Source organism: Panthera uncia, chromosome C2 (assembly GCF_023721935.1).
Source record: "Panthera uncia isolate 11264 chromosome C2, Puncia_PCG_1.0, whole genome shotgun sequence".
Taxonomy (NCBI): Eukaryota; Metazoa; Chordata; class Mammalia; order Carnivora; family Felidae; genus Panthera; species Panthera uncia.
This window is the reverse complement of record NC_064810.1, coordinates 92,476,201-92,499,999: the sequence shown is the minus strand read 5'-3', so window position 1 is coordinate 92,499,999 and position 23,799 is coordinate 92,476,201. Positions and strand designations below refer to the sequence as shown.

Here is a 23,799-nt window from a genome sequence, read left to right as displayed (position 1 = left end):
GGTGCCTGGGTGGCTACATTGGTTGAACACCTCAGCTCGTCATGATCTCATGGTTTGTGAGCTCGAGCCCTGCATTGGGCTCTGCACTGACAGTATGAAGCCTGCTTGGGATTCTCTCTCTCTCTCTCTATCTCTCTCTCTCTCTCTCTCTCTTTGTCCCCTCCCTGCATGCTCCCTCTCTCTCTTTCTCTCAAAATAAATATACCTTTAAAAAAATGAAAGGAATATACCAGACATTCCTTGACTAACGATGATTTGACTTACAATTTTTCTACTTTAAGATGGTGCAAAAGCAAAACGCATTTAGGAGAAACCATACTTGGAATTTGCATTTTCCTGGGCTAGCAATATTCCGTATAATACTCTCTTATGATGCTGAGCAGTGGCAGTGAGCTGTAGCTCCCAGTCAACCACACAATCATAAGGATAAGCAACGGATACACTTACAAACTTTCTGTACCCATATAACCATTCTACTTTTCGTTTTCAGTACAGTATTCAATCAATTACATGAGATATTGAAACCTTTATTATTAAATGCTCTTTGTATTATGTGATGCTGCCAAACTATAGGCTAATGTAAGTATCCTGAGTGTGTTCAAGGTAGGCTAAGCTAAGCTATGATGTTTGGTAGGTTAAGAGTACTAAATGCATTTTTGACTTAAGATATTTCCAACTTACAATGGGTTTATTCGGGCATCACACCATTTTAAGTCAAGAAAGATCTGTATATCACTTAGGGTGTTTACAAGTGCAAATAAAAGAACACGCAACTTCAATGGCTTAAACAATGAGGAAATTGTTAGCTAATATAATATGAAATCTGGACTCAGGGCAGTTGTAGCATTGATTAATTCAGCTACTCAACAATGTAGGGACCTAAGTCGGTTTTTCTATGATTCTCCAGGCTTTCCCCTCATGATTGTCAGATGGCTGCAGCAAATCTAAGTATCATGGTCTTCTACACAATATCCAAGTACAGAAGAGGGTAAGTCTCATTTTTAAAAGCTCACTTGTAAAAGTGAGAAAACCCTTCCCACAAACCTCCCTGACTCCTCCATTGTGTCACATGACTTGCCTAAACTCATCAACAAAAGGAATGGAATCCAATCCTAAATCTATTCCACATCCTCCATGCTGGGACGAAGGAGATGGGGATCCAATCCAATCCTTAATCTATTCAACCTCTTCCATGCTGGGACCAAGAAGATGGAGGTCCACTTCCTCTGAGATTGTGGGAGGGGTAAACATCAACCCAAATTCAGAGCAGGACATCAAGAAAGGAGATGGGAATGGCTGATAGGTAGTTAACCAACAGTATCACCACACAGAGATTCTCCGGTGTTTGAAGAGTAGGGATGAAGTGGGCTGTTGATTTTAAGCACATTCTCTATCAAGAAAGAATCCCCTTATTCTCAGTTTAATAAGAATAACTGGAATGGGGCACCTGTCTGGCTCAGTGGGTAGAGCATGAAACTCTTGACCTTGGGGTCGGTCATGAGTTCAAACCCCACATTGCACATACAGCTTACTTAAAATAAAAAGATTAGGGGTGCCCGGATGGCTTGGGTTGGTTGAGCATCTGACTCCAGATTTCGGCTCAGGTCATGATCTCATGGTTGTGAAATCGAACCCCACATTGGGCTCTGCACTCACCATGGGGTCTGCTTAGGATCCTTTCCCTCTCCCTCTGCCCCTCCCCTCCTTTCACTCTCTCTTTAAAAAAAAAGTGAATTTCACTCTCTCTTAAAAAAAAGAATAGTTGGGGGGGGGGCTTTGGGGAGAGGGGTTAAATAAGAATGACAGCTAAATTTTACCAATGTCTTTTGACATCTGTTGAAATGATTCCAGAGTTAACATCCTTTGACCTATTAATGTGTTGCATTAATAGATTTTCCAAGAAGGAAACAAAAGTGCTTAAAAGGCATTTTCTGTGTTTTCAGTTCCATACTGATTTGCAATATTTAGGCTTCCTCATACAAAGCTGGGCACACACATTGCTGCTTATTCATAAACAACATTTCATATACACACACTTATTAATAAACAACATTTCATATATATACATATATGTGTGTGTGTATAATATATATATATGTATGTGTGTATATGTATATGTATACACACACACACACACACACACACACACATATATATATTAGATCCTATGTCAGAAGCATTGAAGAGGGAAAGACTAGACTCAGAGGGTGGCAGGCAGCAGAGAAAGATATAACAATCCAGACATGGAATACTTCAGCCTGTTCTGGGCTAAGGACAGCAGAGCAGGAGAGATGCAAAGGTTACTTCTAAGAAACAACTCCCACTTCACCCACATCAATATTTGGCATCCATGGCACTCCCACCACAGAACCAATGACATAGCTTTAAAGTATTTCAGCTCCCTGAAACATCCCACTCCCCATCCCGGTCCACTTCCCCCACTTTCCTCACCCCTATACAGCTAGCCATGCACCCCAGAGCTCCTACCAAACATACCTGTTTTTACGTTTGTCTCTATCACTACACTTCAAGCTCCTTGAAGACACAGCCTATACCTTGTAAACCTACATATACCCAATTGCTTGCACTGCCCCAGATTCACAGTGGACTCTCCAGTTGCTTAAAAAAAGTGATGCTGGTGCTGAACATGTTGAAAATTATATCATGCATTTGCAATATGGCAGGCACTGTCCTAAGTACTTTACATAAAATATGGTTTTTTTAATTCCTGCAATATCCCCACATGTCATTATTATCTGCATTTTACAGGTGTGGAAAAAAACCTAAAGAATTTATATAACTTGCCCCAAGTTGCAAACCTTTTAAGCTGCAGCACCAGGACTCAAATCCAGAATTTGACCCCTAAGGTAACCTCTAAGCCATTCTGCTTCCTGTAATTCGAAAAACAAATGAGATAAGCTACAAGCTCACAACGAGCCTAAATTATGTCACAATCACCTCCCATATAGGTTACTCTCCGTGGAACTGCCAAAAATGCTCTGGGTGACTTCACTGCCAAGGTGTCTTCTGGAGAATCCTAACCAGACGCCAGAGGCCATCATCATTCATTTGCACTCCCTGATTTTAGAAAGACTGAGAACAGGTTGAAGATTTGAACATTTCAGCACAAAAATGCATTGGAATAGGCAGCACATGCACCTCGCCATCCTTTTCCCCATCCTCCACCAAAGCCCTAGGCACATTTCCCCCTCAGGATCCCTTACATGGTCAGCCGTGTTCAGGAATCTCAGCACACCTCAAAAAGAATGAGATGGAGTGTGACTATATCTGTACCCGTTTCCCTCTCCTTTTATTACTGCCCCAAAGCCTATAAAAGCTTGAAATCTATTAATCCTATGTTTATAGCAGGAATTTCTATTCATTATTACCTGCAAAAGGAAAAGTCAATTTAATACACTTGATTTCAAAGATTCTATCCAGTGAAGCCAGAGTCCATTACAGTCATATCAGCTAATTACTATAAAGTGCAACAGCCTGCATTTGTAAAAGAAAAAAGAATCCAAGCTTAGCAGGCTATATAACCAGTAGGAAACATGGGAACATGATGATCACCTTTGTCGCTGAATTGCATTTTTAGATCTGATGTGAAAAGCTCCCCCTTCACCTTGTTCTGTTCCCAGAATGCCATTTCACTGCCATGGCCTTATCCTTCTACAGCTGTAAGAAAGAAACCACAAGAACCAGTGAGCACTCACTAAAGCTAATCAATATGTAGAAGCTAAAAATAAAACAAACAATTAGACATATGTCAGCACAGGCAGAGGAAAGGGCCGTTTTCCTCGTGCCCCAAGACTTAGTTCTAGGCCAATTCTTGTGACTATTTCTGTGATTCTCTGGGATTTACAGGTGCAGGAGGTATTCAAACACCTGAATTTCTGAAGAATACCTGAGTCCTTCCTTCTGCACAGGCAGAATTCTTTCCAACACCAGTCAGAGAAGAGGGAGGGAGTCTGCAGCCAAGGTGGGACCCATCATTCCCAACTTCTATCAGGTAACTGAAATCCATGTATCATCCACTGCCACACCAAGAGGCGACCCTTGAACTTCACCTGATGCCTCTGGGTAAAGGAGAGAGAATCTTTCTTTACATACACCTCACAAAAGTAAACTTAGAAGGTTCCAAATGACTTCATTCAACAGATATCTGAGTGCCAACAATGTACATTAATGACAGGTGCTGAAGATATCCAGGGGATTGGTAACCAGCCCATTGGCAAGTTAGCTATCCGCACCATGATGTAACACAGTGTCCTTTACCCTGCCTTCCCGTTAGTCACTGGTGAAGCTGTCCCACAGTAAGTGCCTTTTAGAGTCCAAGGAACAAAAGTGGGAATATAACCACCATATGTTTTCAGTAACCTGTCACAATAAAACTTCACCCATGTCCCATTTACTGAGCCTGGGCTTATAAAGAGGTTTATCGTGTGCTTTGTTAATGAACCACTTTAACATGTGAGGGGAGACAGAAAAACAATATTTAAAGGTCATTTCACCATCTGAGAGCCCCTTTCTGCTTCTTCCCATTAAAGTTCGTGGGACCCTCGAAAATTTCTAATAATGCCGATATGAAGTCCAACAGTTGCCTGGGACAATTTTTCAGGAGTGACTACACTTTCTTAAGGTTTGATTTCCCAATAGCACAATCCCTCCTCTTAAAGGCTGAAAACACACTAAAATTATAGCCAGTCTCCCATCCATTCAGCGCACAGTGGGGCTGCAGAATCTAAACAAGATAATTCCAGGAATGCACCTTACTCTGAAGTATGTGTTAGAAAACAGGCACTATTCTTGTCCTAAGAAGTTTATAACTTAAAGACACTAATGACTATATGGGTAAATAATTCTAAAACAAAGAGCTGTGGGTGATATACAGTATAAACAAAACAAGACAGAAGAACAAAGTAGATAGAGATTAATGTGAACAAGGTAGAGAGATGTCTTACTAACAGGGGTTTCTGTAGATTGATCAGGGTCGCAAAAGGGAGACTGGATGAATTTATCAAGACCTGTCCAACAACCACTCATGGTGGGATCAGTATTCTGACCTGAATAGGGTACAGCCCTAAAGATCCTGGGTCAACCCCAGCCTTATTCCAGCCACAGTAAGTCAATTTCTGATCAAATTTTCAGATTCCTAAATCTCTCCAAAATCAGGAAGACGCTGCACTGGAGAGCAGACAGTTGTTCCAATACTAAAAAGGTATTTCTACTATATATTGAGAAAACAGGAAGTAGCAATGGCACAGTGCTCACATTTCATACTTTTCAAAGTCAGACAAGCCTGGGTTCAAAGCCAGGCTCCATTATTTCCAACAGGTCACTTAACCTAAGCGTGCGTTTCCACATGTGTAAAGTTAGAAGAAAAACAGTACACATCACAAAATCTGACTGTGTACATAAGACCAGACCTTTAAAATAAGTAGCCCAGTGCTTCACACATGGCAAGTGGTCACAGAGGATATTAGCTATTAATATTGCCATTATCATTATTAAATAAATTATATTCCAAACAGTGTCAGGTGTATCTACGTGATGGTGTGACCTGAGACTCAGTACCCTAACCATATCATGTCCTGGGACCTGGAAAGATGAGGAACACATCGCTGCCCTAACCAGGGCCAACATGAGCCAACAGCCTGTGTTCCCCTCCCTCCCGGCCCCTAACTCAGCACCTGGCACAAGCAGCCCCAAAAAGCTAAACATATGTTCTGTCTCCACTGGTTTCAAGGACATTCCAGCCTGTCTCCCAGCTGCTCAGAGGGAAGGGTCATACTCTCCCTGCTTCCCCGACCCCACAGGGGCACACAGGACAAAACTGCTCCTTACAGTTTTCTGGCAGTGACATAATCTGAGAGTGTCTACAGATTTTCTGTCTGTTTTTATAATATCCAAGACCATGTGAGTCTGGGGTATTTCAGTGATAATTGGGGATTTCAGTGATAATTGGCTCTCAGCCCCGACCCAATTCTGCTACTTCTGGTAAGTTCCCAAGCCTCGTTCCTTGCCCACATTTCCCAAAGGGTGCTCTTGTGGCCATAGTGGCTATTGCAGCTTGCAGCAACTTGTTCCTCCACGAGGAAGGACCCTTCCAGGCTTCAGCTGTAACCCCCAGAGCTCAGCTCTTCCGTTCTGAATTCTGGAGAATGCCTTTTATCAAGTGATCATAGCTCCTTTCAACATCTTGTCTTCTTCGAATCTCTACACAGATACCAAATGTCATTGCACTTGACGAAAAGTAGCGGAAGACACGTCTAATTCCTCGGAGTGAACATTTGAAGGATGGATAGGTGTTCATTACAGAGTTGGTGGAGCAAACATGGCGTTCGGGGTTTCCCAAGAAGCAGAGGAAATGCCACGTATGTTTCCATCTTGCAGCTGGACTGTACCTGGTGTTCACCAGTCCAGGATATCCAGGGCCCTGGCAGTGCTCCTAGTGCTCAGAAGGTGTCCAACAGATGAACAAGAGGCCTCAATCAGCATGGTGGACATCAGCAACTGTAGTGTGTTATGGCTTCTTAAAATGGAGAACACATACACCCAAACTATGTGAGGGCCACGGAGTTGCAAATCTGTGGGCCCCAGGCTAGATAACTGAACTCCAATTTGCAAACTAAACTCCCTCTAGGTGAATCGTATGTCGTCTTATGAACTAAGCTAGAGCAGTGAACTTCAAACTTTTAGCTTCCTTACCCTATAAGAAATACATTCTACATTGTAACCTAATACACACGTATATACAATATACGCACAGTAATAGTTTTCTACTCTATTCTAATTAATTTTCTAAAGCTAATTGCAACCCATTAAACTCACTCCACAACTCATTACAACTTGAAAGACCCTGAATTGGTGTATAGTGAGGGGATAGTGTGGTGACTGCTGATACTGAAAAAAAAAAAAAAGCAGATCATCAAAGACCTTGCTAAATTAAGGAGTGTAGCTTTATGCTGTACGTCATGAGAAGCCATTCATTTCATTAATAAATAGATAGGCAAATAAACAAAACACAGGTCCTGCCCTGTGGGAATTACAGTCTCCTCTGGGACAACGGGTTGGGGGAAGAGACAAATAAACTATCTGTTAACAAGAGAGGCCGGAGGTGACTTCTAGGCAGAGAGAGCAGCATGCGGAACAGTAGAGGGGTGAGTAACTGCCAGAAACACCGCGAGAATTGAAAGTGGTTCAGGAAGGAATGGCTTCAGAGAGGAATAGCTATCCTAGACCTGGCTCCAAAGTTCTCCTTTCTCTGGGAGGGGAGATAAGTTATCAGCCACCTTATCTTGAAGGAAGTTATTATGATTACATTTATAAAATATGAGACACCCTTCACAATAAGGGAGACATAAGGTAGGTAGAAGGCATAAGGTAGGACCAGAGTCCCCATCCCTCAAGGTAGAGAGGAGAGGGCCTTCCTAGAAATACTGGAGTGGCCTGACTGGGGAATCTGCCCTCGTGGTATATGGAGCTGGTACAACCGTGAAGCAATGTCCCAGACAGATTACATTTTAACAGGTTTTTTGAGGTGTAATTTACATACCATAAAACTCATTCATGTTACCACCATCCAATTGTAGAACATATTCCATCACCTCAAAAAGACCCCACACGCCTATCTGCAATCACTCTCCGTTTTCATTACCAGCCCTAGCCGACCACTAAACCCACCTCCTGTCTCGACAGATTTGCCTTTTTAGACATTTCACATAAATAGAATCATACAACATGTGATCTTTTGCGCTGGCTTCTTTCACTTAGCAAAACATCCACTTTGTAGCTTGTATCAGTACGTCATTCTTTTTTACTGAATAGTATCCCATTGTACCCCATCACAATTTGTTTACCTCTTCATCTGTCGATAGACACTGGAATCGTCCCCACTTCTGGCTATTATGAACATTCAGGTTACAAGTTTTTGCCTGGACATATGTTTGCATGTCTCTTGGGTAGACATTCAGAAGTCAAATGCGCTGAGTCATAGAGGAAACTTATAGTTAACTTTTTCAGAAACAGCCAAACTATTTTTCCAAAGTGGCTTAACCATTTTATATTCCCACCAGCAGAGTGTGGCAGTTCCAGTGTATCCACATTCTTGGGGATATTTTAAAATCAGATTTAGATTTCTAAATGGCATGAAGCATAGTTTGAATAAAGTTTTCACTAGCCGCCCTGTGAACTGTGGAAGTCACATGGCCTCGTAATTTATTCACATTCCAAATTTCACTGACAGTTAGAAAAGAAATGATCAGAGATGTTCATTTGAAACATGCTTGAAATCACTTAGTACCAAAATGCAATATCAAACAACCAGTTAGACCTAATGGTCACAGAAAACTTGACCAAAATATTTGCCGAAGGGGAATTATCAAGGAACCAAGCACGACAAACGAGAATGTGCCTTGCACACTAAACCGAGTCTCCACAGGAACAAAATGCTAATTGTGAATCCTGCGAAGCAGCAGCAACTTACAAAAGGCAGGGACTCGCAAAGAAGGCCAGGGAACTATTTCTTTAAATCTGATGCAACTTGCATTGTATCAGGTGATGCGCTACAATAGCAGAGACCCTGCTTCCAGAAAAGAAAAGAAACAGATCCTGGCCTCTAGGGGACAGTAATGCCCCTGCTGCTTTGAGAACCCCAGGTACCTTTCACAAACTCACAAATTAAAGGAGGGAGTGGGCACCCAGAGATCCAGAAAGAGCTTTGGTTCAGAGACCAGAGGGACACCAAGCTCTCAAATCCCTGCCATTCACATTTTCTAATCTAGAAAACAAACCTTCTGTCTGGGGCTGGAATCTCTGTACCTCTAACATTTTACTTTGAGTGTCATACATATTTCACGGAAGGTGCACAATCCCCTCTCCACAGAGAGGCTTCCTCCTTGGGAAGGACCTTTTTTGCTCTTAGGGATGAAGACCTATGCTAATTCCCCACTAGCACTCTTCCTGGTACTATCAGTTAAGTGGAGATTTAGGTACCCAGCTGGTCAGGTTCCAAGAGATTTCCCCTGCTAATTTTCAGTCACTCAAGGAAAACAAGGAGTAACTAAAATTGAATTACCATGATTTTAAAGAAACAGTGTTCTTTCCCCCACCACTCCCCCCCCACCACCAAAATGTGTAAACTTGGGTATTTCACACTTTTACATCTGTTCTTCTCCAAAAATAAAAGCTGTTTATATTCAAGAAATTATGACTACAATACCAGTGCGAGTTACATCTTTAAAACACTCACAGAGAGAACATACATATTGTTCTGACCAAAAGTGTGTGTGCAATGTTCTTTCCCGGAGTAGCATCTGGGTATTACGCTTCAGGGGAGCACAGTAGAGCTTTTGCTTACTTGTCCCCATGAAAAGAAAACTGAGTTCTCTCTGACTGGTGCCAGCGTTAGTAGTTTAAAGAAAAGAGAACAGAGGGGTGGCCTTTTAGGAAGAGCAAACACTTGGCTTTGACTTTATCAACCACACTTGAGTAAGACACCAGCACCAGAACCATCCAAACTCAGTTTCTGGCCTCTAAAAGAGTCAGTCTTATGAGTTCAATTGGAAAACTAGAGCAACTCCAAAGCTCAAAGGGCCCTTTTACCCATGCAGATGGCTACAAAGAGGCCATGCTAAATTCACAGTTTCCTCAGAGCCTAAGATAGCACCACGACAGAAACAAAACTGTCCCAAACTTGGTCCTAGAAGAACTTTTGGAATGACATAATTAATTCCCTGCCCCATGTAGAAAGTAACTAACATTCCTGACTAAAATGCTTGCACAGTGGGGTGCCTGGCTGGGTCAGTGGGTAGATCCTGTGACTCTTGATTTCCGGGTTGTGAATTCAAAGCCCCATGTTGGGTGTAGAGATTACTTAAAAATAAAATTTTAAGGAAATAAAATAAAATAAAATAAAATAAAATAAAATAAAATACTTGCAGTTAGCTATTACTTTAATGACATTAAGGCCTCTTCTGAGAAAGTTGGATCTGTCCTCCGATTGCAATATTACAAAAAACTCAATCATCTTTAACTAGACATTTTTTATATCCAACCTAATGATGATTATCTAATATCTCTTTTCCCTGTAAAATAGGCCTTCTTGGGGTGCGTGGGTGGCTCAGTCGGTTAAGCGTCCAACTTCAGCTCAGATCACGATCTCTGGATCCGTGAGTTCAAGCCCCGCGTCCGGCTCTGGGCTGATGGCCCAGAGCCTGGAGCCTGCTTCTGATTCTGTGTCTCCCTCTCTCCCTGCCCCTCCCCTGTTCATGCTCTGTCTTTCTCTGTCTCAAAAATAAATAAAACGTTAAAAAAAAATTTTTAAATAGGCCTTCTACGATGGGAGTCTTTGAATTTGATTTTTTAAAAGCATCTTCCCAGCAGTAAGTATGAAATACAATTTTGATATATGCTCATTATCAAGTTGTATACAAAGTTACCTTAACAACCATAATGGTCACCAACCTCCCCCAAACAAAAAAACCATGTAGTATAAGAAGTGTGTTTAAGAATTACGGATTAAAATAACAGCACGGGACATCTTTGTAGATAGGTAAGAGATGTTTGGGGATTGTTACAAGGAAAGTCTGTAGGATTTCTCAGTAAGGGGATCCTTTAACTTGCTGCCTAGATTCCAAAAAGTCTATTTCATTTTTCAAGTTTCACAAAATAAACAACCCAAAGATTTCAGGCTTCAAACTAAGGTAGGGTTGAAAGAGCTGTGAATATGGATTCTTTTTTTTCAGCTTTTAGGCAAATGCCAGCACCTCCTGGGGCTTCAAACTGAATCCCCACAGGTCCAAAGGGAAAAACAGGAAATTAGCACCAAAAGGATGCTTCTTAGTCTTGGGACTGTGGCTTTCTATCCCCTGAATAAACATGCTAATAAACAAACAAAATAAAATAAAATAAAATAAAATAAAATAAAATAAAAAACAGCAATGCAAAGAACAGTCCAGGATTATCGGGTGAAAGTTGTAGACTTTTGCACTTCAAGTATCTCCTGGTCTTACAAACAATTAAAATGCATATATTAGTGTGAAATATAACATTCCATATTCCTAAAAGTATGCATCTTCTACAATTTGAAGCCATACATCTTATGAAAACCTGGCAGTTACCTTATATAAATAAATCACTATTTTCTACTCTGCAACATTTTCAGGCAAACTCAAATTTCTGTGGATTTGATGTTTGTCCCCCATTCATTAGACACCAAGGTCCATGAGGACAGCACTCACATGTGTCTTTGCTACCAAATTCTCAGCATGTAGCACAATGCTAGGCACATAGTAAGTATATGCTCAATTAATAGTTGTTGAATGAACGAATGCACCAGCATGAAAGACAAAAGAAAACTGTATTTTAAAAAATTAGGTCAGTGATTCCAAAACTCTAAAGTACATCAAATCACCTGGAGGGCTTCTTAATGCACAGGTTACCGGGCTCCATCCCCAGTTTCTGATCCAGGAGGCCAGAGAGGTAAAACCAAGAGATGAGCATGAGGCTACTAATTCAGGGAGCTCACTTTGAGAAACACCGTCTAGGCAGTTAACCTGTCAACCAGCTCTTAGAAAAATCACAATGCACAGGAAAACATTCACTGAAAGTCTACCAACTGCAGAATCCTCTACCGAGTAAGCCACGCAGGTACTGCTCCAAATGCTATCAAAATTGCCAACACAAGACATACGTGCAAGGGGATGATACACAGACACATGTCCAAAACAGCAAGAAATCATTAGTACAGTCAAACTAAAGATGTTTCATTTCTCCAGTGCATTTCTTTATGATGTATCCTACTGTGCAGTTTAATCTATTTTTCTCAGATGGAAATTACTAAACCGCAATGCGTAGCAGTTCTTTCTTGCACGACCCCACTTCATTTCACTTACTAATGGGAGTTTCATCTGAGGCCAGGGCAGGAAATGCAGAGAGGGAGCCCATTTTAAAGCTTATTGATGTTGTTTATACTTTAGTGTATGTAAGGAGGAGAGCAATGATCAAGACTCAGTTCTTAATGATCAGAAAGGAAGCAGAGGCATTAATAAGGTGCAAATTTAATCTAAACCGCCACCAGGTTTAACAAAAGGATACACAGAACAATCCAAGAGAATCCCAAACTCTAACTCTGACCATTGCGTAGCTTTGTAAATCATAGTTAGCATGAACTTTCAAAGGTATACGTTTCTCATGACCCTGTTCTAAATGTAAATGCATTTATATCCAGATCATAAGCAGAGAGGGTATCTAATTAGATAATGTTTGCAAGTACTTTGAAGATATTTAAAGTGCTCTATAAATGCTAATTATTATTATTATTATTATTATTATTATTTAAATACAGTTCGCAATTACTGCTTACAACCTATTCCACCCACCACACTGCCATAATTTGAATACAGGCAGCTAAAAAATGAAACAAAACAAAAAATCCTAGAAGTAGAAAAGATGAAACCATGTCCATATGAAGCTCTAGATTTTTACCAGTCATAAGTAATTTATAAGCATTTCAATTTTTTTTTAACGTTTATTTATTATTGAGAGACAGAGAGAGACAGAGCATGAGCATGGGAAGGTCAGAGGGAGGAGGAGACACAGAATCCAAAGCAGGCTCCAGGCTCTGAGCTGTCAGCACAGAGCCTGATGCGGGGCTCAAACTCCCAAACCGCAAGGTCATGACCTAAGCCGAAGTTGGACATTTAACCGATTGAGCCACCCAGGCGCCCCAATTTATAAGCATTTTAAATAGAGGGCTGGGATATCAAATCTAGTAAATCTAAGCAACTGGCCTCCGCAAAACGGACAAACCCAAAGTTGTGTCAATTTTCAGAATTTCTTACTTATAAACCTAGTGGAAAGCAGATTGTGGTCCAGAACACAAGGCTCTTTATTTACCCTTCTGGCTGCCAGCCGCATCTTCCATTTTCTCCACTGCAATCTTAAAATATCTACATCATTCTGAAAAAAGTATGACTCAAGATTTTGATTTTAATAATCATCAGACAGATAAAGGCTTGAGAATGGTCCTTCCTATAACATATCTTCTGACTCATCTTGCTAGCTTCTGCAATAATCACAAATTGAGTGGTCTCCCGTTCTTAAAAAATGGAAATCTTTGAGCCTGATTCCACATCTTCCAAACATACCTGTCAGATGATTTTCCAAAGAGAATGACAGATTAAATGTAAACATCCATTATACACAGTGTACAAGAAAATTATTGCTAATCCCAAAAAGGTTCACATTTTAGGTTTTTACATTTTTAAGGCAAGAAAAAGAACAATTAACATATTCAAAGCTGACTTTGGTTCATTGAAAAACAAAATCACAAGGAAGAAATACCTTGGAAACAACACTCAAACACCATAAGCTCACCAAAGAGAGCTTGTGCCCAAATGAAAGGCTTCTGGGAAACCTGTGAACTTTAGGGAGATAATACACCAGATAATTCTGATGTCTTGACAAGGTCTGCAGGGCAAATAATGACCATGGGAGTCACAATGTGCAGTGGCTTTGGAGCAGGTCGGTTGTAAGTTCCGCCATTTTGTAGCTCTATGACTTTTGGTAAATACGATGATTTTTCTAAGCCTCCTGTGTTCATTTGTGAATGCTAAACGCCTACCTCACAGAAAATTTGGAGGCAATTTGACAATACCAAGAGCTTTATACACTTTTGTCATAAACTACACTTCTAAGAAGTTATTCTAAGGACACAGAGATGTACACAAAGACTTACGTATATTTATTGAAGCATTATTTACAAGACTTGAAAAGTTAGAAATAACCAGAAGCTTCATCAATAGGAATTGTTTAAATATTATCATTCATCCTCACGACAAAATGGTAAGCAGTCATTAAAAACATATGGTTAGAAATTTGAACACTAAATACTTAAAGAAATTTTAACATACTCATTTCTTTCTCTTTTTTTTTAATTTGAGAGAGAGAGAGAGAGAGAATGCACGAGGGGGAGGGGCAAAGTGACAGAGAGAGAGAGAGAGAGAGAGAGAGAGAGAGAGAGAGGGAGAGAATATCTCAAGCAGAGTCCATACTCAGTGCAGAGCCTGACTTGGGGTTCAGTCCCAGGACCCAGGGATCATGACCTGAGCCAAAATCAAGATGCTCAACTGACTGAGCCACCCAGGTGCCCCAGTTACATACTAACTTCTAAGCATGATAATAGGATTGTGGTTATGTATTTTTAAGAGTGTTTATCTTTTAGAGATGCATACTGAAATATTTACAAATGAAATGATATGATGCTTGAAAATAATACGGGGAGGAAGTGGACGGAGGTGTAGACAAAACAAGATTGGACACGAATGGATAATTGTTAAGTCGGGGCCTCATTCTACTATTCTATTTTAAATATCAAGGTATTTATTTATTTTTTTATTCAGATTAAATTCACACTCCATAAAAATTCACCCTTTTGAAGTGCACAAATGATTTTTTAATATGTTCACAGAGCTGAACAACCATCACCGTGGTCTAATTTTAAGACATTAGCAGGCATTCTCCACTTCTGCTCAAGCTGCAGAAATCCACTTTTCTTCTCTATAGGTTTGACTATAGATAAGTGGAATCCTATACTATGTGGCCTTTTGTGTGTGGCTTCTTTCACTAGCATAATGTTCATCCATGTTGTAGCATGTATCAAAACTTTCTTTTATTGATGAATAATATTCCATTGTATGGATATACTACATTCTATTTATTCACCCATCAATTCATGGACATTTGGGTTGTTTCCACTCTTTTAAAAAAAATTAATGTTTATTCATTTTTCAGAAACAGAGAGTGATGGGGGGAGGGACAGAGAGAGAGGGAGACACAGAATCCAAAGCAGGCTCCAGGGTCTGAGCTGTCAACACAGAGCCTGACTTGGGGCTTGAATCCATGAACCGTGAGATCATGACCTGAGCTGAAGTTGGACACTTAACCCACTGAGTCACCCAGGCACCCTGGGGTTGTTTTCACTTTTTGGCTAGTATGAATAATGATGCTACAAACAGGGGTACCTGGGTGGCTCAGTTGGTTAAGCATCTGACTCTTGTTTTCAGCTCAGGTCATGGTCTCAAGGTTAGTGAGTTCAAGCCCCACATCTGGCTCTGTGGTGCAGAGCCTGCTTGGGATTCTCTCCGTCTGCCCCTCCTCCACATCCATGCACATTCTCTCTCGCTCTCTCTCTCAAAATAAATAAACTTAAAAATATAAAAACATAAAAAATAAATTTTGAAAAATGCTACAAACATTTGTGTACAAGTTTTTGTTTGGATATACGTTTTCAATTCTCTTGGGTATATATACCTAGGAGTGGAATTGCTGGGTTACATGGTAACTCTATTATTCAACATTCTGAGGAACTGCCAACCTCTTTTACAAAGTGGCTGTAATGTATAAGCATTCCAATATTCCTTCCAATTTTATGTAACTTTAAAATCCCCCCATGACAAAGAATTTTTAAAATTATGTTATAGAAAAACATTAACAACATGCAAAAAGGGTGATTGTTAAGTTTAAAACACAGGTTGCAGGGGCACCTGGCTGGCTCAGTCAGTAGGGTATGTGACTCTTGATCTTGATGCCATTATTCTGAGCCCCACATTGGGTATAGAGTTGACTTTAAAAACCAATAAATAGATAGTGGGTGATAGGCATTGAGGAGGGCACCTGTTGGGATGAGCACTAGGTGTTGTATGGAAACCAATTTGACCATAAATTATATTTAATATAAAAAATAATAATAAAATAAATAAATAGAAACAAACAAATAAATAAAAGCAGCAAACAAGTGAAAACACATTTTTAAAAAAACAGCTTGCAGATAATATAGACAACATGATCTTAATTTTTAAAGCTATCCACTTAGCTATGCACAGAAAAGAACTACTAAGCCATATACCGAAAGGAGCCCTGGAGCCCCAAAGGTAATCCTGGTGGGGAGTCTTAAGAAAAATCAAATATATGCACTGCCTTCGTGAAGTTTACTATCTAGTAGTGGATATAATCCAGGTCAGAAAGTTCTGAGTGTGAGGTCAGTTCTGAAAGGGTTTACAAGTGGAATGGATAACTTCTTTCTGAGAGAAATCAGAGGAAATTTGGTGGAAAAGGTGGCATTTGAATGTTTACTGTTAAGGTAGTAGATACAGAAAAGGAATACAGTAAAACCTTGGGTTGCGAGCATAATTCGTTCCAGAAACATGCTTGTAATCCAAAGCACTCGTATATCAAAGCAAATTTCAAGAACCATTGGCTCAGTTGTGGTCATGTGACATTCGGCATCTCCTACCACTCGTACTACAAGACACTGATCGTTTACCAAGTTATAAAATTTATTTGAAATGTTTGCTTGTCTTGTGGAACACTTGCAGCACAAGTTACTGATGCTCTGAGGTTTTACAGTATAAGGTACAGCACCCCCTAAAGAGCATCCATGGGGAGAAGGAAGCTGTTCTCTGAGGCAGGAGTAAAGCATCGGTCATCAGAATTGCAGCGCATGGTGGGAGGCCCAGCTGAATTATAGCTGGTCTTACTGCTACACTAAAGAGTTTAGTCTTTGGTCTGTAGACTGTGAGGAGTCAGGGAAGGTCGTGAATAAGAAATACCCAGACTGAAAATGTGCTGTTCGAAGAGTAATGTCACTGCAGTGTACATAGAGACTAGTCAGGAGAAGGCTGATGGTAGAGACGCAGGAGGCAAGTCTCATCATGGATGCTGCCCAGGGCACAGTCACCTCAGTGGTTGTAGGGAGGAAAGGAGCAAAAGGCCTCACGCAATGGATAGCAAGGAAAGATAAGGTTAAGATTGGGGTGAAATAAAATGTGTTTTGAGAATTTCAAGGCACCCCCTTGAGACAACTGGAGAACAGCCGAGGCATGTAAAAAGCAGAAAGCAAATCATCTTTCTCTAGAGGGAAATAAACTTCCAACCAGAATGAAAGAAATTACAAGCGGAATTCATCCAACATTTTCTATTTAAGTCCTCCCTCTCTCTCCTCTAGGAACCTTATATTTATATGAGCAGAATAACATTTCATTCAAAAAATATCACCCAGATTTTCTTGGAATTCTCAGCACACTGCTAGTTCAGGCCCTGTTCTCAGACAGCTACTTCCCCCACAGATATGGCAGAACCAATTTGACATAAAAGCAACTTTCAGACACAAATTATCCCAAATTCTCTCAGAAACACAGACTCAGAGACTGGTTGTGCTCAGCTGGGCATGGCGGCCATGATTCAATCACAGTAGCTCAAAACTGGGTGGACTGGAGAACTGTACCCCTGAAGAAAGGAACGGTGTAGGACAACAAGGACATGAAGACTAATACCAAGGCAGAAACACAGGAAGACTCAAAATTACAAGGTTTCAAAGAGCCTTACAGGTAAGGCAGTGGGAAATGTGATATTTTCATGAAGGAAAAATGTTAGGTGTTCTTTCATCAACAAAATATTCCATGACTTCCTAAGTGGACAATTAGGCAAACAGCAAACCATGACTTATGTTAGCTTTTTTACTAAGATTCAGAACACTGAAAATGATTACGCATATTTCTCTGATGTTCTGATAACTCCCACTACACCCTGTTCTATTATGAGGCAATGTCATGGCAAAGAAAACACCTGTTTAATATCTCTAAAAAACAGCAAATATATCTAATTAAAAAACTACTCTGCTGTTATTGTTTTCGAGACACTGTTATCTTATCAATTCTTTCAACTTTGCTAAACACTCATTTAAGACCAAATTTAACTAAGTGCTCTGGGATAAGGAATTAATAATGTTTCAAGATTTCCTTAATCCCCATGAGACCTCTGACCAGGTTTTAAATACTGGACTAGTATTGTATCATTTCAGGTGGCCACTCCCCTCCCAAATACACAAACTTTGAAAAGGCACACGCAAGGGGTGCCTGGATGTCTCAGTTGGTGGAGAGACCGACTCCGGTTCAGGTCATGATCTCGCAGTTCATTGGTTCGAGTCCTGCGCCAGGCTCTGTGCTGACAGCTCAGAGCCTAGAGCCTGCTTCAGATTCTGTGTCTCCCTCTCTCTCTACCCCTCCCCTGCTCATACACACACTCTCAATCTCTCAGAAATAAATAAACATTAAAAAATTAAAAAAAGAAAGTAAAGACACAGACATAATAAATGTGGCTTTATTTAAACAATGTTTAATCCACAAAGAAGGGAAAAAGTTAAAAAAAGAAAAAAAAGAAGAAAGTTTTAATGAATAATGCTGATACCTGGTACTGGTTTAGAAATACACCAGGGGCACCTGGCTGGCTCAGTCCTTAGGGCATGTGACTCTTGATCTCAGGATTGTGAGTTTGAGCCCCATATCTGGTGTACTGGTGTAGAGATTACTTAAAACTAAAATCTTAAAAAAAAAAAAAAAAAAGTAGTGAATGCTGATACTGGGGCAAAGGTCAACCCAGGCCAGCAGAGAAACATATAAGGTCATGTTGACACATATAAAGGAAAAGGTACTTTTAAAAGATGCAGGACCTTCTGATATCTTTTTCTCAGAGCCATTTTCAATTAGGTGCAATCACTGAGATGAAATGTTGGTAGAATCAAGTTTCCTATAAAATTCTATTTAATCATGGAATAGTATATTTGTGTAGAGCATTACATTACGGTTTTATTTTCAAAAAAAGCATTGCCATAAATACTTTGATTGTTAAAACCAGCATATGAGAAAGGCAAGCAGTTGAAATCATTCCCATTTTTAAATTAATTATGGTTCCAGGACTTACCCAGAGTCACAGAACCAATAAGACATGGACATAGAATGCAGTACTCACTCTACTCCATTCACCAACTCATTCATGTATTCACCTGTTTATGCAACTAACTGCAGTGACAGATTCAAAAATGGGCAAGGCATAACCTCTGGCCTCATGGAGCCCACAGTTTATTAAGCTGGCAGAAAAACATCCCAATGCCATTTATAACACAAGAACAAAAAGTGCAGTGGGAAAGATGCAAGTGAGTCTTCCAGATGAGGTCAGTTCTTAAATCTATAGGTCTTAACAGACAAAGAAATAGCTAGGCCTGGAAGGCAGTGAGGGGCAGGGGGAAAGACAAGCAGAGGTCATCTAATTCTGTTCAAATAGAAAACTGAGTGTGAGTCCTGGCAGAAACATAGTGTATGAAGTCAGCAGAGGCCAATCTTGGCCTTGAACGCCTTCCTCTGTGGGCCAAACTAAGGACAGCCAAGGTGCTCAGACTCAGATATATGCTAATCTTCAAAAAGCTTTCTGGCTGATCTCACCTCATATGTAATAAAGCCTACTGGTGGCAAATTTCATTTCTTTTAATACTGTGATGTCTTGAAGGGAGAATGACTCAAGCCATGAGTTTGAATGAGTAGATTGTTTTCTGTAGCCTATGTATGTATACACATATTGCATACACCCACATGGATAGTTTATAACCATAACACTATATATGAGTATCCACATAGATTATGCAAAACATACATAAAATTCTACAAACCTCACATGGAGAGACATCTGAATAATGTGTGTATCTAGACTGACCCCATGGGAGATATTCAGATGGAGACGGGTTACAGAGAGAGGGTACTATGCAGGACAACCATCTGTCCTAGATGATTCAGTCATTTGCCAGCAGAGGAAGAATTGAAGGGGGGGGGGTTACAAAATGAATTCTAAAGGTATCTTAATGCTCCACGGTTTTATGTATTATGAGTTTACCTGCATGAAGCAGTTTCTTTATTCTCGATAAATAAAATTCCATGACTCCGGTGAAATAATTCCTCTCTGCCATTTTTTTGTGCTCAGGCAGAAAGTGTATTATTGATTTCTGATTCAGCCACAGACAATGTGACTTAGAGAAAGGAGCACTGAATGAGAAGTCAGGAAACCTAGATTCTCTCCCCAAACCACCGTTTTCCCCTCCCTCACCCCCACCCCAGCAGAGAGGGGGCTGTGTGACCTTGGGCAATGACTACAGTCTCTGGGCTTCAGCTTGGTATTAAATGAAAGGAGTGGGTAGGTGTTCTCTAATTCTCTTCCAGCTCTTAATCTATGAAACCATCCCCCTCCCCTAACACTTAGTTTATCTCCAGAGCTCTAAAAATCAAGACTAATAAAAGTGGATTCAGATCATCTCTTTTTCAGCCAAAGAAGATCCTGTTTTATCTTATTTTTTAAAACCATCCAAATCTTGCATAATTCAAATGATCAGTGCTGTCACTGGTTGCTCTGGTTTAAATTATGCATTGTTGCTATTTGGGGAGAATGTAGACTAGGTCCAGTCTGGGATCACTGGCTGAGAACAATAAGCCCCCAAAGTGAGAAGGATAAAGGCCTCTCCAGACAGGATCTGCTTTTAATGCACGGAGCTCAGGGTTTACAAAAAGAGCATTGATTGTGTACATTAAAGAGCCACCGAAACAGCAAGGGATTGGTAAGGCTGCAGCAAATTCTCCTAGATGCCACTGACCTTGGCTGCATTTCAGGGGTCAGGCATTCCCCATAAGGTTCTCAGCAGGCTGGCTTTCCTGAGGGGTTAGGAACAAATGAGACCTCTCATCCAGATAAACCCACCTCTCCTAATTTGAGAAGACAGAAATTATCTGCCCTCTGATTTGTGGAGATCACCTGTGTAGCCTTTGAACTCAACAGCCAGCCTACACACCTCACCCCTACAAGGCGGGTCCTACACCCCAGCCCTCCCGGGTGCAATTGTCTCCACATCAGCATGTAAGTCCTCTAGCCAGCAGTACCCATCTCTAGAGCTGGCCTTAGCCCTCCCTCATTCCACACCTCCTACAGGCAGAAATACAGGGGCAAAGCACTAAGCCCAGGCCACAAAGAGCAATTTCAGGGAATCCTGCAAAGATATCTTTTCAAAATACAGATCTCTGGAGCACAGGCCTCCCATGTGTGAATCACACTCCAGGCAGGCTGGTGAGCCCTCGTGGTTCCTTACAAGCCTGCAGGCTCTGTGTGCTCGTATCTCAAAAAACCTTCCCCAGAAAAAGCCCACAAGGGACACCTCTGACCAAGCCCAACTTAAAAATCGCATCAGAGCCCTTTCCATTAGAGGAGCAGTGTTGAGATTCTAGCTCAGGAAAACCACAAGCCTTGCCCATTGTTCAGATTCCTTCCCCATACCCCCCACCCCACCCCCTACTGGGCTTTTGCCACTTTCCCCTACCCGGTAGTCTGGGCCATCCATCCACCTGATTAACCCGCTGGCAGTAACTCCCAGTGCAGAAAGTAGGGCAAATGAACATGCACAGTCTGTAAAGCAGGAAATCACAGACTTAGCCAAAGCACCCACCCGGTTACCAACCCCCACCCCCAGCTGCCCAGGGGGCAGCGGTTTCTGAATGTGGCATTTCTGTGCCAGGAAATAGACAGCTTACTGTAATATCACATGAATGAGCTTTTGCTGCCCAACTATCAAAAAAGCTATTTGAAATGGCATCTCTGTTCCTTCTCAACCCCTGGACGGCCTTGCAGAAACCCTCACCTCTTGGAAGAATTAAGAAAGGGAAGGGAAGTTAAAAAGAGGAGGATTCATGAGACTAAATAAAAAGTACCACTTTGACAGTAAAGGTAGCTCTTTAAAATAACTGTAGAGAAGGAGGTACTGTCAGGAGAAGTAATGAAGATTCAGGTCTATAATCCCAAGATTTAGCATCAGTCTAACAATGTATGCCTCAGGAGGGCGTGTGAACTTCCAAGCTTCACCCATCCTGTGTGTCTGTGTTGAGACCCACCATCAATTCTATCTCACCATCCTCCATGCTTCAAGTATACATGCTGTGGCTTTTTTTTTTTTATTCTTGGTTCAGGAGAGGAAGAAGCCATCCTTAATTGGTGTCCAATCCTCATCCCCCTCTGCTGCCGCCACCCACACCCCTCACCTCCTTTTCCGCAGGCAGCATCTAATTAAAATGGCAAGAAAGCTCTGCCCCCTTCCCCGATAGAGTGTGTTGGGATTCAGAGGTGGGGGTGGGGAGGCGTCGAGGCTACACTGGGATTCCTGGTATTCTGATCTCAAAACAACAGCAAAATGGATTCTATAGCAGTAATGTCTTAGTCAATACAATGAAAAGGCGTCTGAGGCGATTCACGCGAAGGTAAACGCAAACCAGTGGGCCTGGAGGGACGTAGATGCTCTCTACAAAGGACTGGCCGCGCGGGCGCGCGAACACACACACACACACACACACACACACACACACACACACATCCACACACACACACACACACACACACACACACACTCACGGGAGTTCCGGTCTGACGGGGGGAACGCAGAGAACACATCCTTCCACCTGCTTAAGTTCAACCATAAAACTGAAATGTCAGAGCCACAAAGTCAGAAAGCACAGGCAGGTCTAAGTTAAACCATAAATAAAGGTGACTGGCAGACTGGCATTGAAGAGAGCGCGGAGAGGGAGTCGGGGCTCAGAAGGCGGAAAGGGGCTAGAGGAGGCAGTTGCCATCTACAAGACCAGCACAGCAATAGCTGTCCCCGTGGAGCGGCAGGTTCGGCTTCGTGGGGACAGTCAGGCTCACAATGTCATCTTGCAGGTAGCTGGGAAAAGTGAGTGGCCAGTGCTTCTATTCACGCTGCTGTTACTCTCTTTGCAGAAAGGGGCAGTGGGGTCTCGCGCCTTGGCACCAGATGACCGTCTGGGGCTTGTGTGCACACACCACGCGCGCGCGCACACACACACACACACACACACACACACACACGAGCCTTTCATTTTAAGGCTCTTACGCTGGTCTAAGATGAAACTGGCATTAGCTCCACTGGTTCTCTGGGGAGCTTCGGCCACAACCAAAGGAGGACACGTAGTGCACAGCTTTGAGAGGAGACTTAGCCAAGAGCACCTCGGCGGACCCCGAATCAAAACCAGAAGCCAGGTTCTCTCCGCGTCGCATTCTCCCTCTGCCCAGTAGCCCCCGCCCGGGTTCACGCACCGAGCCCGTTCACCCCGAAACAAACCGCTGGGAAGAAATCAGAAAACATGTTCTACTCACCCTCAGAGCCGAGAGATCGATTTCATCCAGGCTACGAGCCGGGGAGTCGCTCGCCATGTCTACTTCTTCGCGGGAGAAATGGTCCAAAACCACCCTGAAGCTTCTCCCTTGGAAATTCCACCTTGGTCTATTTTACTCGCGTCCTCATGCGGGTGTCGCGCCAGAGGCCCCGGGCCCAGCCTCCCCAGCCCACCCCGGCCCCGCAGCACCCGATCCCGATCCCCCGAGCGTCGGTCCTCCGGGTCAGGGAGCCCAACCTGCGCTGATCTCCAAGCCCGGAGCCGCGGTGCGTGTGGGCTGCGCGCCCTGCTCAGCTAAGGGCGCTGGGGCTGCGTGGGTGTATTTAAATGGGACATGCTTCTTTGCTTGTGCGTGGATGGCGGCTGCATTGGCTGTTATAATGAGACACATCAACTCCTCCACTCTGCTGGGGGGTGGGGGTGGAGAACCACACAGAACTGTCTATCACCGCTTCCTGGGAGGAGTAAAGCGGGGGGGGGGGGGGGGGAAGGCGGAGGAGGCGTGGTCTCCGACTGGGGAGAGGCCGCGCTTCCTGACCCGGTCCCTCTGCACCAGCGTGGTTGGGGGAAGGGCGCGCACCCTTTCCGCCCAAGCTTTTGCAGGCTAATCTGGATGGATCTGAAAAGCTGTTCCTGGACCCTGCCGTCTTTATCGTAGGGGCAAAGGGGCTTTATTTTGTGTGTCCAATTCGTGCACTGCAGCACAATGGCCCTCAATCGCATTGGGGGGGGTTTCGGTTCG

General features: G+C 42.2%; 1 protein-coding gene across 3 annotated transcripts in view; it reads right to left on the bottom strand.

The window, feature by feature from the left end:
* TNIK (TRAF2 and NCK interacting kinase) overlaps window positions 1–23,495 on the bottom strand; it is a 393,469-nt gene extending 369,974 nt beyond the window's left edge. The window contains exon 1 of one of the 3 annotated variants that reach the window (XM_049628573.1): window positions 23,038–23,495. In XM_049628573.1, coding sequence (XP_049484530.1) covers window positions 23,038–23,094 — 57 coding nt within the window. In that variant the 5' untranslated portion in view covers window positions 23,095–23,495. The remainder of the gene's footprint in view (window positions 1–23,037) is intronic. The other 2 variants (XM_049628571.1, XM_049628572.1) reach the window with 2 other exon arrangements.
* Window positions 23,496–23,799: the final 304 nt, after the last annotated feature.